This window comes from Panthera uncia, chromosome E1 (assembly GCF_023721935.1).
Source record: "Panthera uncia isolate 11264 chromosome E1, Puncia_PCG_1.0, whole genome shotgun sequence".
NCBI classification, from domain to species: domain Eukaryota; kingdom Metazoa; phylum Chordata; class Mammalia; order Carnivora; family Felidae; genus Panthera; species Panthera uncia.
In genome coordinates this window covers 1,184,270-1,197,601 of record NC_064814.1, presented here as the reverse complement: position 1 = coordinate 1,197,601, position 13,332 = coordinate 1,184,270, and the positions used below count along the sequence as shown (strand labels likewise).

The 13,332-nt window shown below is 63.9% G+C and overlaps 2 protein-coding genes across 3 annotated transcripts in view; one reads left to right on the top strand and one right to left on the bottom strand.

The window, feature by feature from the left end:
* Positions 1-1,926, top strand: part of GCGR (glucagon receptor) — a 7,823-nt gene extending 5,897 nt beyond the window's left edge. Inside the window, exons 9-14 of the mRNA XM_049635482.1 lie at positions 5-65; positions 280-349; positions 576-664; positions 786-924; positions 1,000-1,041; positions 1,415-1,926. Of these exons, the coding sequence (XP_049491439.1) occupies positions 5-65; positions 280-349; positions 576-664; positions 786-924; positions 1,000-1,041; positions 1,415-1,645 (632 nt within the window). The 3' untranslated portion in view covers positions 1,646-1,926. The remainder of the gene's footprint in view (positions 1-4; positions 66-279; positions 350-575; positions 665-785; positions 925-999; positions 1,042-1,414) is intronic.
* A 4,769-nt stretch (positions 1,927-6,695) lies between these two features.
* MCRIP1 (MAPK regulated corepressor interacting protein 1) lies at positions 6,696-11,967 on the bottom strand. 2 transcript variants are annotated; one of them, XM_049635483.1, is made up of 5 exons: positions 11,875-11,967; positions 8,657-8,712; positions 8,444-8,562; positions 7,825-7,926; positions 6,696-7,615 (listed from the first exon to the last, which is right to left on the bottom strand). In XM_049635483.1, the coding sequence occupies exons 2-5, from the start codon at positions 8,662-8,664 to the stop codon at positions 7,551-7,553; spliced, it is 294 nt and encodes a 97-aa protein (XP_049491440.1). In that variant the 5' UTR covers positions 8,665-8,712; positions 11,875-11,967; the 3' UTR covers positions 6,696-7,550. The 2 variants fall into 2 exon arrangements, with proteins under 2 accessions (XP_049491440.1, XP_049491441.1); XM_049635484.1 differs by lacking the exon at positions 11,875-11,967 and adding an exon at positions 10,126-10,877.
* Positions 11,968-13,332: the final 1,365 nt, after the last annotated feature.

The window sequence follows — 13,332 nt, the reverse complement described above, 5'->3', positions numbered from 1 at the left end:
GCAGGTGCCCCCATGCTCTTCGTCATCCCCTGGGCTGTGGTCAAGTGTCTGTTTGAGAACATCCAGTGAGTATGGGCCGGCCAGAGGACAGGGCTGGGGGCGGCCGCAGGGTGCTGGGCCGGGTGTGTGGGCGGAGTCAATAGTCAGAGGCGGGGGCGGGGAGCGAGCCTGCCCAAGGATGGGGGTCACCTCCCACCCTCTCCCAAGGCACTAACTAGACCCCCCCCATGGGTGGGGGGAGGGGGTGCTGGCGGGACCTGAGCCGGCCCCGCCCTGCAGGTGCTGGACGAGCAACGATAACATGGGCTTCTGGTGGATCCTGCGCTTCCCCGTCTTCCTGGCGATCCTGGTGAGGAAGTGAGGCACGGGGAGGGGTACGGAGGCTGCCGGTGTCTGGCCCCCGCCCGCCCCCTCCTCCTGTGTGGGCCCCGGGGGCCCGAGGAGGCGGACGACCTTGCTGGCCGCAGGGAGGGAGGCCCTGGCCCTCAGCCGGGACACCAGCCGGTGCCCAACCCCGGCCCGCGTGGCCGCCAGTTCCGGGAGGGGCCGCCCTGAGCTCTGCCCTCCACACACAGATCAACCTCCTCATCTTCACCCGCGTCCTCCGCGTCCTCGTGGCCAAGCTGCGAGCCCGCCAGATGCGCTACACCGACTACAAGTTCCGGTGGGTGCGGGCGGCTTACGGACCCCGAGGCCGGGAGGAGGCGGGAGGGCTGGGGGCGCGGGGGGACACCGGGGCCCCGGCGGGCAGGGCTGGGTCCGGCGGCTCAGGCTCCTTCCCACAGGCTGGCGAAGTCCACGCTGACCCTCATCCCCTTGCTGGGGGTCCACGAGGTGGTGTTTGCCTTCGTGACGGACGAGCACGCCCAGGGGACCCTACGCTCCGCCAAGCTTTTCTTCGACCTCTTCCTCAGCTCCTTCCAGGTGCCCGCCCTGCCCCCTGTAACCGCCTGGCCCCCTCTGGGCCTGGGCGAGGCCCTGACTGCCTCCTCTCTCCAGGGCCTGCTGGTGGCTGTTCTGTACTGTTTCCTCAATAAGGAGGTAGGCGGGGAGGTCTGGGACCGGGCCTGCGGTTGGGGTCGGAGGGGAGCTCAGGCGCCCTGGCCTCACCCGTGCAGGGGGCGCCCCCCACGTCCATCTGCATGTACTGGCGCCGCGGTCCCCACGACGCCGGGTGCTGCCCCCCCCCGCCCCCCCAGATGGTCAGCCTCGGCCTGGTGCTCGGGGCGTGCGCGGTGAAGGGGGGGTGCCCGGGAACCGGAAGACCCCAGGGGCCCGTGGTGGTGCAGCCCGCCTTGTCTACACCCGGGGCCGCCGGCGGGTCCTTCAAGGCTGGGAGGTCGGGGGTCCCGGCGGGGGCGGGACTGGCCTGACCTGCCCCGCCCCCCCCCCCCCCCCCCCCCCCGGCCCCCAGGTGCAGTCGGAGCTGCTGCGGCGCTGGCACCGCTGGCACGTGGGCAACTCGCTGCGGGAACAGCGCCACGTGCACAGGCCCTCGGCCTCGGCCCGGCCCCGGGGCCGCCCCCCCAGCGCGAAGCTGCTGCTCTCCGGGGGCGGGGGCGGCAGCAACGGGGCCGGCCGGGACCCCTCCGCGGAGACCGGCCGGGTCAGCAGCCTCCCTGGGTTGGCCGAGAGCCCCTTCTAACGCCCCCGCGGGCCCCGCCGAGGCCGGACTCGGGTGCTGAGAGAGGGCCCTGCTGAACCACCCAGAGCCCAGGCTGGAGGGACGGGAGCCGGACAGCGGCCCCACCGTCCACCCGTGCCCCGCCCGGTGTGGGAGGTCTGAGGGCCTCCCTTCTGCCCTGTGCTGGGGGGGGGGCGGGGGCGGGGTGTGACGGGAAGCCGTGCTGTGAGAGCCTGCCGGTGTAGCCGGTGTTTAAGGACGTGTGTACCCTCCAACAATAAAGAGTCTGAGTAGCGGCCGCACCCCATGGGGAGCTGGGCTGAAAGAGAGGGCGGGGCCGGGCCCAGGGCCTCCCCACGGAAGGGAGCAGCCTTGGATGAGGACTGCGGCTGGTGTGCTGCCTCTGGGAGCCCCCCATTTTCCCAATAACTTGGAGCTGGAACCCCTGAGGGGGTCCCAAAGCGCGACCCGACCGGTGGCTGACAGGGCCCCTCCCCGTCCCCACCGGAGCAGTTTCTAGCCACCCTCCCATGCTGGTTTAGGTGGGGCTCGCCCACACCCTGGGCCCGAGGGGACGGTCCATCCGTTTTGGCTCCCAACCCCCAGAGGGTCACCATCAGCCAGCGGAAGGGTGTGAAGGGACGGACGATGGCGGAGGGAAGTCGGCAGGTACCACACTCCTTCCACCAACCCCACGCGAATACCTCGGGCTCTCTCCCGGAGCCAGGGCTGAGCTCAGGCCCGACAGGGGCGTCGGCAGACAATCCAGAGCCGGATGTCCTCCACTGGCCGCTACTCGATCCCGGCTCTAACCCCAACAATTCACAGACCATTTAGCAGATGAAGTGGGGAGGAACGGACCCCCCAAAATTGAAATGGTCTGAGTGATGGCAGCGGCACTATTTTCCCAAGACCTCTGCGCCGTCCTGACGTCATCGCTTAACAGAGAAGCCTGACCCGCTCCACCCAAGTGAGTGCAGCAAGGACACTGTCCGTGGCATGATGGGTGGGCACCCTGCTTGGCAGGCAGCAAGGGCTGGTGCTCACCAGGGAAGAGTGGAGTGTCCTACACAGGAAGAACCAGACGGTGCACTTAGGTGGGGAACCCAATTGCTTGGGGAGCACCCCAAGGTCAAGGTTGCCATCTTGGGGATAGTGTATCTGACGCGGGGATGGAGGCAAGTGCAGGAGGAGGAACGAGTGTGGGGATTGTGGTCACCCCTCCTGAGTGCCCGTGCAGCCAGTGCGGTGACACCTGTTGGGCTGTGTGTCAGAGGAGAAAGGAGCCAGAGGCACAGAGAGCACAAGCTAACCAGCCTGCCAGGTGTCCCTGCCTCAAGGACCTGGGAGGTGACCACTGAGCTCTAGGGTGTGGGGTGCCCACAGCCCCCACAGGCCACGTGGGCTGGAGCTGCTCAGGCAGAGCCGGGCTAATTGGAGAAAATGAGAGGACAGAAGGCCTCTCAGGAAAGGTAAATAAAATTACTCACCCGCCAGGCACTGGGGCCCTCCCGAGGGGGCCTTCACCCTGTGCTGCCCACACCCACTGCAGGCCCGGATGTGGCAGGGAGGGAAGTGGGGGGGGGGGGGAGGTCAGGGAGGGGCTGGAGACAAGTTAGGGGAGATTGAGCTCTTGCGTGGCCCAGGGGGGTCTCCAGCGTTACTATGATTGATGGCGGTCTGCAGAGCCGACTGTACCTCTGTAGGACTGGTGGGCAGTGCCAGCCATGCAGCTGGAAGACTGAGGGCCTTGACCTTGAGGCTTCAGGCTGCCTCTTGTGCCAGGGCCTCCCAAGCCCCTGCCCACAGGGCACCCCTGCCAGCCCTTGATGCCCGGAAGCCTGTGTGGGCACAAGGAGGGCGTAAGCTCTCCTTCACGCCAGCTGAGCTCAGGGGTGGTGACTGCCTTGGGGAGTGTGCCACTCACCTAGTGGCCTCCTGACAGCCCTCCCTATCCTGACTCCCTCTGCCCTTATCCTCCTTCACCCTTGTCCCTGTCCCCACGGGAACTGGAGCAGACCGGTAGAGCTGAGGGTGGAGGCGGAGGTCTGGCAGGGGCTGGACCTGCCCAGCCAATAAACACTGGCTCTGACCGGGCAGCCCGCAAGTAGGGAGGAGGGGGATGGTTCGAGAAACCCACTTTCTCACAGCCCAGCACCCCCGCCTCTCTCTGCCCAGGAGAATGAACACTCCAGGCCCTCTGCCTTCCCCATCGCTACCACAGTCCTTCACTTCAGGCCTTACCCCCAAAGAATACATGGGTATTGCCTTGCCTGTGTGCACATGCATGTGTGTGTACATACGCGCTACTAAAATGAGTGTGAAGAACAAGAGGACTACCTAGACTACAATAAACAGGGATCAAACCTAGGAGAGTTGAGGGGTCATTCCCCAGGATGGCAGCTCTGCACCAGAGTGCATCACTGGGTGGGGGGCAGACAGCTCCAGGCGAGACACCCTCAACAGGACCAAAGTGACTAAACCAAGGGGAAATTTAAATGACCTGGTGGAGAATTCAGGACTTAGTACATAGGAAACTAAGCAAATGAAAAAAAGAAGGCAATTAATAACTTCAAGGAAAACAAAAAGTTGGGCAGAACAGAAAAACAATCACAATTTACCACATGGTTCAGCTTCAAATACAAACATAGACATCATAATGTAAATACTCAACACTGATGTAACCAAAGGTAGGGGAGAAAAAAAGAACTGTCTAGGAAGAATAGTGGATGGGAACGGCATATGTGTGTAGTGGAAAACCAAGAAGGAACAGCATATGTTTGCTACTTAGAAATACAAGTCAAAGAATCAGCTGAAGAGCTGAAAAGGGTTGCCTGTGGGTGGGGGAGGGGTGGGAGAAGACTGAGGGCTGCTGGTCCACTCTCTGAGCTGCCTCAACCTCTTCCTGGACACTTTGGCAAGCCTCAGCCCCAGATCCTCCCCCCGCTTGCTCCTTCTCTGACCTTTCCACTGCTCAGTCCCTTTTCCTGCTTCCTCCTCCCCTCCCTGACGGCCCTGCCCGGGGACCAGGCCACATTTCTCCTCCTCTCATCAATCTGTGAAAACTATCTTTCTAGATGATTCCCAATTTTATCTCCAGCCCCTGTGGCTCTCTCATATCCACACTTTGGACCCATCTTCCCACGTAACACCTCAACTCCCACAATCCACAGAGCTCCTCACTGCCCCACCCCCAGCTTCCTCTTTCTAGAGTTCACTGAGATAGCCCTAATAGGTCTCTCTCCTTCTACCCTGAAACTGCCTACAGTCCTTTCTCAACCTTAGCAGCCAAAGTGATCATATTACATCCAAGGTCTCTTCCTATGCATCCCATCAGGCCTCTATATCTCGCTTCAGTTTACAGAAACACAGGGGACAGAGGAGCCCGTTAACAGGAGGTGACTGGCCAAATCCAGAGTGTGGGAAACTCCACTTTGAAGCACCCCAGGGTCCTCAATACCAAAATGGGGCAGGGCAGCTGTTAAGACTTAAGGGACGCGTCAAGCAGAGGCAGCTGATGCACTCTGCCTTCCCATCCTGAGTCCGTGACCCACCGAGAATGCATTCAGATAAGGGGAATGTGGACTGGGGATTATTGTTCATGCTCAAGGCACATGAACATGCTCAATATTTACTAAATTAAAATTCTGATAAAACTAAAGTCCTAAAACTTGAATGAGGGCAGTCTCTTATAGGAGGCCATTTCATTCGTGAAACTAGGGTAATAAAACTTGCCCCGCGGAGTCACTGACATCGAATGAAATGACGTGCACACGTGCAGCGTACAACGTGGAGAAACAGACGCAGCCCTGGTCCACCACGCTGCCTGCCGCCCTCACTGTTCCGAGGTGAGGCGTCTCCAGCCACTCGTAGGCAGCCGCACAGCGCTGGTGAAGGCACCTTGGACAGGGAGGTGGCAGCACAGCTGGGGCCGGGCTCAGCCCGGAGGACCCATGCCCACCAGAGAGCCGGGCCAGGCCAACAGGGAGGACTTCTGCCCAACCACCACCTCCCACCAGCTAGCATCCCTCCACCCCATGTCTGCCCCTTCCCCCCTGGTCCCAAGACCCCCTTTATGACCACAGAGTCCTCATCCGCCGGTCATAATCTCCAAATGGACACCTGGACCCCAAGTTAGGGAAGGGGTGGTTCCACACCTAGCCGGCATGCCTCCTCCGATCTGCCCTGCCCCCACCCGTCCCCTGACCCCCGAGCTTCCACCCACCTCCCAGGTGCTCTGGGCAGACACCGCAGGCTGAGGGCCTCCATTTCACAGAAAAGCTAAGTTTGCAGGGACATGGAAAGTGAAAAAGGCTTCGAGGGGGTGTCCTGTGGTGCCCCCACACACAGTGGTGGGGCGTACGGGTCCACGGCTATCACCACTAGTGCACGAGGCCAGGGAGGGTAGCTGCGGGCACTGAAACCCTCTGCAAAACACCCCACGGGTCCCCAGGGAGCAAACAAGGCCACGTGGTTAGAGGCTTGGCTCAGGGCCTGGCACCAGCCAGCGCCCACTGGCAGCGAGCCAAGGCGGCTGTTTATTGCATGACCTGTCCTTCCTGTGCCCCTTCCCTGGGGAGCCCCCCTCCCCCCACCGGAGAAGATGCCTCCTGGAGCCACCTGTAGGGCCCCAGAATACTCTTCCAGGAAACAGTGTTCCCAAAATAAATTCCAGTTTGGCTTATCTGGGCCTGGCCTGCCAGGGCTTTCCAGGTTTGAAGGTCAAGTGCACTTGGGTCTCTCTCAGGGCTCAACGGCCACCCCTTTAGCGAAGCCACTTCCCTCCAGGGTCCAGCACGGAGGTTCAGGGCTGCAGAGGGAGGCTGCTGCCTGCAGGGCCCCGCCCTTAAGAGGATGGTCCCCTGAAGAGCATAGAGCCACCCCAACCGATCTCTCCTCCAGAAAGCCCCACGTCCACCTCCCACAGCCCCCCAGGAGGCCTGAACCCCCCCTAGAGGATCCCAGGGATCAGATGAAATTTCTGGATTCTGGCACCTGGACTGTGACCTTGGACCTCTAGCCCCGCGTGGGCTGCTGGGACAGGGGCCTGACAGACCAAGGGGGGCCGATCCAGCGCCACCCGCCTTTATTCACTGGTCCTTGGGCTTCAGTCACAGACACTTGGCTTTTGGAGAGCACAGGAAGAAAGGGGGGCCCTGGTGACCGTCCCGGCACACAGCACAGGGCCAAGGCCAGCCTCATACCCCTGCCCAAGGGGGCTGCTGTGGCCACAGGGCCACAGACAACAAGGGGCTAGGCCTGGTTGCCCAGGACCCCTTTTGAGCGGGTGCTCGCAACATCCCAGGCCCAGAGGGCTGGTGCCAACCCGAAGCTGATGCAGGGAAGGACAGGGCCAGGCTGGACAGTGGGGTGAAGAATTAGATGCTCCCCAACGTGTCCAGGCCAGAGAAGCAGCAGGAGTTGGTAGGGAATACACAACAGGTTATGGAAGGGCCACCTTTGTCCTGCCTCCTGGCCACTTCAGGGCCAAGGCCAGCCCAGTACCACCAGCCTGGGAGACGGCACAGGCCCCCCAGGTCTCCCTCGTGACCTTGGAAGTGGCCGGGGGGCAGGGGGTGGCGGCAATGGAAGGTGACGGGAGGTGGAGGGGAGTCAGAGCCGAGGCCCTGGGGTGGGGGCAGGCAGCTCCGAGGAGACAACTACAGGGAGAGTGGGGGCTGGCAGGGTCCAGACCCGTCCAGGGGCAGGGGCAGCTGGAGACCCCCTAGGAGGAAAGGAGGGGGCTCGGGGAGGAAGGGCAGGCCTTGGCCACCAATCGTGCCCCTCCCGGTCCTGGGGTTGACAGCCCCCTGGGCACACGGCCCCTCCCCCTCCCAGGAACTGAGCCCACGGGAGACCAACATCGGGTGGCACCCGGGTCTCCCAGAGGCGGGGGGGGTGGGGGGGTGGGGAGGGGACACCGGCTTCAGGACTTCTTGGCGTCAGGCGTGCTCCGGCGCTTCAGGTCACCCAGGTCGATGGGCTTGAAGGCTGTCAGGGGACGGGGCGGTCAACGGTGGCACAGACGGAGACCGGGCCCGGGCCCCCCATCCCGTACCTGCCTCTGGAAGCCCTGGGCCCGGGCCCGTGCTGCCAAACCGCGTCGCGAGTGGGCAGCCTTCTTGCCCTCCGCCCTCCACCCTCCGCGGCGCGGGGCCCCTGGCCGGGCCCCTCCCTCCCGGGGCGTCTTCCCCACTCACTCTTCAGACTGGGGTTGGGGACCTTCTCCACGTACTCCTCCACCAGGCCCCGCTCGCTGCCCGACATCTGGCTCCGCAGGTCTCGCTCCACTCCCTGCCAGGCTGCAGAGAGCAGGGAGGACGTCAGATCCCCCAGCGCAGCCGGGCGGTGGCAGGCAGAGCCCACGCCCTCAGCGCCCTCGCCCCTTCCCAGCCCTCAGAGCTCCGCCCCTCGTCTGTAGGGGGCTGCGGTCACAGAGACACGCGACACGCGGGACCCAACACGCGGGACCCGGCAGCTCTCCTCCAGGAGGCTCTGGGCCTCTCCCGCCTCCTGGCACGCTCATCACGCACATGCTCATATGCCCCGGCCACACTTCTGGACACCCCTGGGTCCTCCTGGGGTGCACCGTCTGCCCGTCTTCCACAACGGTCCCCTGTCCTCAAGTAAACCTGGCCTGCTCCAAATGGGGCCTGTCCTAGGAGCTGCTCGCCTCCCACTACAAGGACCGGGTCTCCTCACCAGACAAGTCCCCAGTGACCCCAGCTGCCGGGCCCCTGAAGGCCAGGGGAGAGCCCGTATCCCGGAACGGCAAGAGGGGGGTTCTGGAGAGTTCCCGGCTGGCGGTGCCCCGCGTACCTTCGTAAATGAAGCGCACATTCTCCTCATGGGCCGGGGTGAAGATCTCGCTGCTGCTGGGGGGAGAGCGGGGGCTACTGTTCCTCTTGCCGTTGTAGACGACTCTGGAGACGGGGGAACTGGAGGGGGCCCAGCACGTGAGGAAGGGCTGGGGGCAGAGTGGGGCCCACCCCCTGACCCCTGGGCGAGGCCGCTCCACAACCCGAGACCCACCTGGTCATCGCGGGGGTGTCTGGTCCTCACGCTCCGCTGCCGGGTCCCCTCGGCCTCTAGAAGAGAAGCCCAGACCCCAGAGGTGGGACTGAGTCGCGCTTCCTCCCTCAAGCTGCCCGCCAGGGTCCCTCAAGGCTGGGGCGCAGCCCCAGTGTGGGCAGAGTCAAGCACGTGGAGGCTGGGGGCCAGCAGCCGGCAGCTGCGCTCAGAGCAGCCTCGGTTCCGGGCAGATCCCGGCGCCTAGGCCACCGCTACCCAGGGAGCCCCTTCCCCCGCAGTCAGGCAGCTTGGGAAGGCGCCGGCAGCAGAGCCCAGATGCCCCCTTTCCAGAGTCCCGGGACACCTGTCAGGGAAGCGTGGGCCTGCGGGAAAGGGCTGCCACCATCCCAGTGAACCCCACCTCCACCCTCACTGCCTGCGGGGCCCGGGGGCTGTCTCCACTGAGCCTGGTTCCCTGTCTACGGGGCCATGCTTCCTCAGTGAGGAGCCGAGCAGAGCCGGAGCTTCCTGGTCCCAGAGGCCGGGGCGCGAGTGACCTGGGGCCCTGGACACAGAACCCAACGGGGAAGGACGGCCGGGGTAAAGGTGCGAGCCTGGAAGCAGCAGCTGGGCCTGACCGAGTGACCGAGACCCTGGGGTGCTGCCTGCTTGCGGCCATAGCCCCGGGCGGGGGTTACTCTCAGGCTCACTCTAAAACCAGCCAGCTGGACAGGGTTCCCTCTCTGGTGGACGACACAGCACAGGGTGAGGACGCTGCCTACTGCCCACACGGGGCCGGTCCCAGGCCTGGCCTCGGGACAGGACAAGCCTCGGTGCCAGGGGCGGACGGAGGGGGCCCTGAACGCAAGAGCCCCCGCCCCTGCGGCCCCAGCGTGCAGCTACAGGCCTTCCCAGAGGGCCGGAGCGGCGGGACGCTGTGGACACCCGCTCTCTGGTTCGCTCGCCGTCTCACCAATGATCAGGCATTTGAACACCCGCACGGCTGAACGCAAGCCCAGGCAGCAGAGCAAGAACAACAAAAAAAAGCACAGAACCAGCTTCCTGGAGGGTGCGTGCAACCCCGTGCCCCTCCCTCACAAAGTGACGTCTTCTTTCTTGGACTCAGGGGTCTCCCTGCCCTGGTCCTGTCTCCCAGGTGCCGGCCCCTGGAACACCAGAGCAAAGGGGGAGCCCTCTCGGGCCTAAGGGTGCGCTGGTCGACCCGGGGGGCTATCGGCAGTGGGACATGGCGGGGAAGCTCCGGTCCTGCCACAGGATGGCCCCCCGCCTCAGCCAGGCCCCCCCCTCCTCCTGTACTTTGCTCTCCTCAACCCTGGAGGCCACTGCTCAGGGCACCTGCCTTCCCAGCCTCACCCGCCCCAATTCGGGCCTCTCCCCGCACGGCAGCCTCTGCCTCTTCTGGCCACAGCTTCTGGGGGCCCCCCAGCCTTTGTGGGCACTGTGGCGTCATCTCAGGGCCGCCTACTCACCCTCTCGGGCTAACTCAGGTGCTCACCCCCTCCTGGCTCCCGTCGCCCTGCCTACAGGCACGTGCCTAATGGGGTTCTCTGGACACCTCACCAGCTCCCCTGTCCCTGCAGACCTAAGGCCAAACCCGGGTTGGGCCCAGAGCAGCTGGCCCGCAGGGGTGTGCCTAAGACCAGAGCCCTGGACCCACAAAGCACTCGGTCCCCACACCAGGGACCCGGCCCCACTGCCTGCTGGGCTTCCTGACCAAACCAGGAGCAGGATGAGGTCACATCAATTCCCTGTCCCAGGGCTTTGCATCTGTCAGCAAAGGCCCGCCTGTATGGACATCCTACTTTAGCTAAGGAGGTTTCTGCTACTCTGGAAAGACAGGACTGGCCACACAGTCAGCAGGTTCTCACCCCCTGGGGACTTGAAGAACGAGGCTAATATAACATTTACGGGCGCCGCCTTCTGCCTCCTTCTGCAGCAGAAAATCACACCCCACCCAGCTGACTCTGCCACAGCCTAGGTCCTACCGACCCGTCTTCCCAGGAACATCTGGGTCCTCCCGCCCCCTCCAGAGCTCAGCTTTGGGCCCTGGGTCTTCACCACCAAGACCTTGTACTGCCCCCCCCCGCCCCCCGGGCCCTGCCACCCGGCAAGACTCGGGGGCACTGAGAGACTTCTCCTGCAAAGAGACCAGGGGCCTGGTGCCTTCCTGGAGACAGAAAGGACAGTGACCCGCCACTCACTCACCCTCATCACCTCTTCCCATCTGCAGCCGCCCCTCCTCCATCTACCACCCCCCACAACACGAGAGCCAGCTGCACCATTATCCCCCACCCTTGTCCTAATTCCGCTCCCCAAATAATTCCCCACCCTGCACGCCCTGGGCCCTCTAAAGCCATCAAGCCCTCAATCTGGCCCCAGTCCGTTTCTTCAGGTGTCACGCATTGCTGGGCCCACCCCCAGACACAGTATAAACAGAGCCGTCTCTGCCAGCTGCCATCGCCACGGAGAACCACACGCTAATGCCCTCTTTGTGCGCCTTGACTCTTATCCAAGCCAACGGCAGGGCCCACGGCAGGGCCCAGAACCGTTCTGTGGCTGGAGATCATCCACCCCCTGCTCTGCTGCCTCCAGGGAAATCCCTCCCTCTCTGGACCTCAGAGAACTCACTGAAGCCAAAGCAGCCCCCAAGATGGCTCGCCAGGTTCTCCCGCTTGACAGGGACCCCAGCACAACCACGTGGAGCTACCACCTCGAACCACACCTCTGTGGCTCCTCGTCCAACAGGACCACAGACACGCCCTCAGACAGGACCATCCTAGGAAGAGCGCCCTAACTGGGCACTTCTGGGAGCGGAAGGGCCACTGTTGACCACAAGGCACGACTGTGGACAGTGCTGGACACACCGAATGCAGAGCCAGCCACTCAGAGGAAGGCAGAGGCCCAGGAAAGTCCAGCATATGTGAAGCGGCTGCGGTACCGCCAGCCACAGCAAGCACTTGCTACGGGCTGGTTACAGGCTTGCTGGGCACAGCCGCCCGGCACCCAGCAAGGCAGGGTCTGAACCCCAAGGAGCCCTAGCCTCTGAGCCTCCAGGGCAGCAGACAGGGCCAGGCCCGGACAGCTCAGCCGACCTGAGCCCTCCGGAGCCCACCACTGCCCTTGCCTGCACCCCTGCCAGGTCCCGGGACACCCCTGACGTCAACGTGGCTGTGCTCAGAGACAAGGAGGGAGTCTTCCAGATGGGTGAATTTTGTTACCTTGCCCTTCCATGGGAACCAAGGACTTCAGAGACCTCCTAGGGGAAGGCAGGGCATTGGGGGGGGGGGGGCCCAAGCCCCCCCCCTGGCCCCCCCGTCTCAAATTCCTCCCCCCCCCCCCCCCCCCCACACAGCCATATGCTTTAGGACAGGAAAGAAGATGCTACTCTGTTTTCCAGAAAAGTGACAATGAGTATTCCAGAATTAGAATCGGTGATGCAAATGGTGGGCATTCCTTTAGAATTTCCGATGTTAAATTTTTCTTAGATTCCGCTTTCCCATCACATCCTGTGTCTTTGTGGTACTCAACAGTTTCAGCCACTAAGACTTCTAGAAATGATGTTACCCCAACAACAGCCAGAATACTGCTGTACCCCACGTCCAACAGGGGCTTTCCCTTGAAGACCCCTCAGGCCAAGCCCCTAGCACTGCCCCACCCCCACACCCTCTTTTCTGGCTGCTGACAGCCGCTCCCATCCCCAGCAACAGACCAGCGCCAGCCTGTGCACCCCCCACCACGTGACCTGGAAACCTCAGCTCACCCCAAATCAAGCCCACACCCCGCTTCCTCTCCTCCCCACTCCCACTCTCTCTTAAAGCTCTCTACCCAGGACTCCCTCACTGCTCACCACAGACACCTCAGGGCCTTTGCTCAAGGTGTCCCCTCTGCCCAACACGACCTGACTCATCCTCGGGAGTCAGCTACAAGACAGCCTTTTCTTGGAAGTCTCCCTGGGGCTGGGCGGAGAATACAACTTTTGCACCTCCGTATCATCTGATGTTTATGACAGCCCGGTGGCCTTCGTAATTAGAAAGCCGACCCCCACAGGGCTTCCACCCCATCTCTGGAAGCCCCCTCCGGTGGTCAGGCCCTGCAACCCAGGGAGCTCCCCGAGGGCGGGGCAGACGCAGGCCCGTCTTCCCCCGTTCCCACCCTGCACCTGGCACCGCACCACCTGGCCTGCGGAGGCCGGGGCTGTGGGAGAGGCTGGATAACGGAAGGCAGGGAAAACGGCGGGGGGCCTGGCCAGCTGCATTCCAAGAGCCAAGGAGCATCCTCAGGAATGCTCCCTTCGGAAAGGGGGGAAGGCAGGACATTTGTCAACCACCGCGGCGGCAGCTTCAGAGAATGGAAAGGGCGGGCCCATCGCTGCCCCTTCCGCGCCCGTCTCCCCCGGGGGGACCCAGGCGCCGCGTCCCGGGACAGGTGCGGACCGGCCCCGCCACGTCCCCACGCCCCCTCCTCACCGCACCGCCCGCGGCGGGATGCGCGCCCCCCCCCGCCCCCCCCCGCCAGCAGGCCCAGGGACTCAGGCGCAGCGGACGGAGCGGGGCGCCCGGTCCCGGCCCTCCGCGACCCCGCCCGGGCCCTGCCCTCGAGAGCCGCCGAGCCAGGGCGGGTCCCGGCCGCGCCCGCCCCGCCCCGCCTCCGCCCCCGCCCCCGCTCCCGCCTCACCT

What these genes read in the sequence shown, in the direction of transcription:
- MCRIP1 (XM_049635483.1), bottom strand. An exon ending in TGTGCGCTTCATTTACGAAG is followed by an intron (nt 7,927 to 8,443) that starts GTACGCGGGGCA and finishes TGCTCTCTGCAG; the next exon opens with CCTGGCAGGGAGTGGAGCGA. An exon ending in CCCCAACCCCAGTCTGAAGA is followed by an intron (nt 7,616 to 7,824) that starts GTGAGTGGGGAA and finishes GTCCCCTGACAG; the next exon opens with CCTTCAAGCCCATCGACCTG.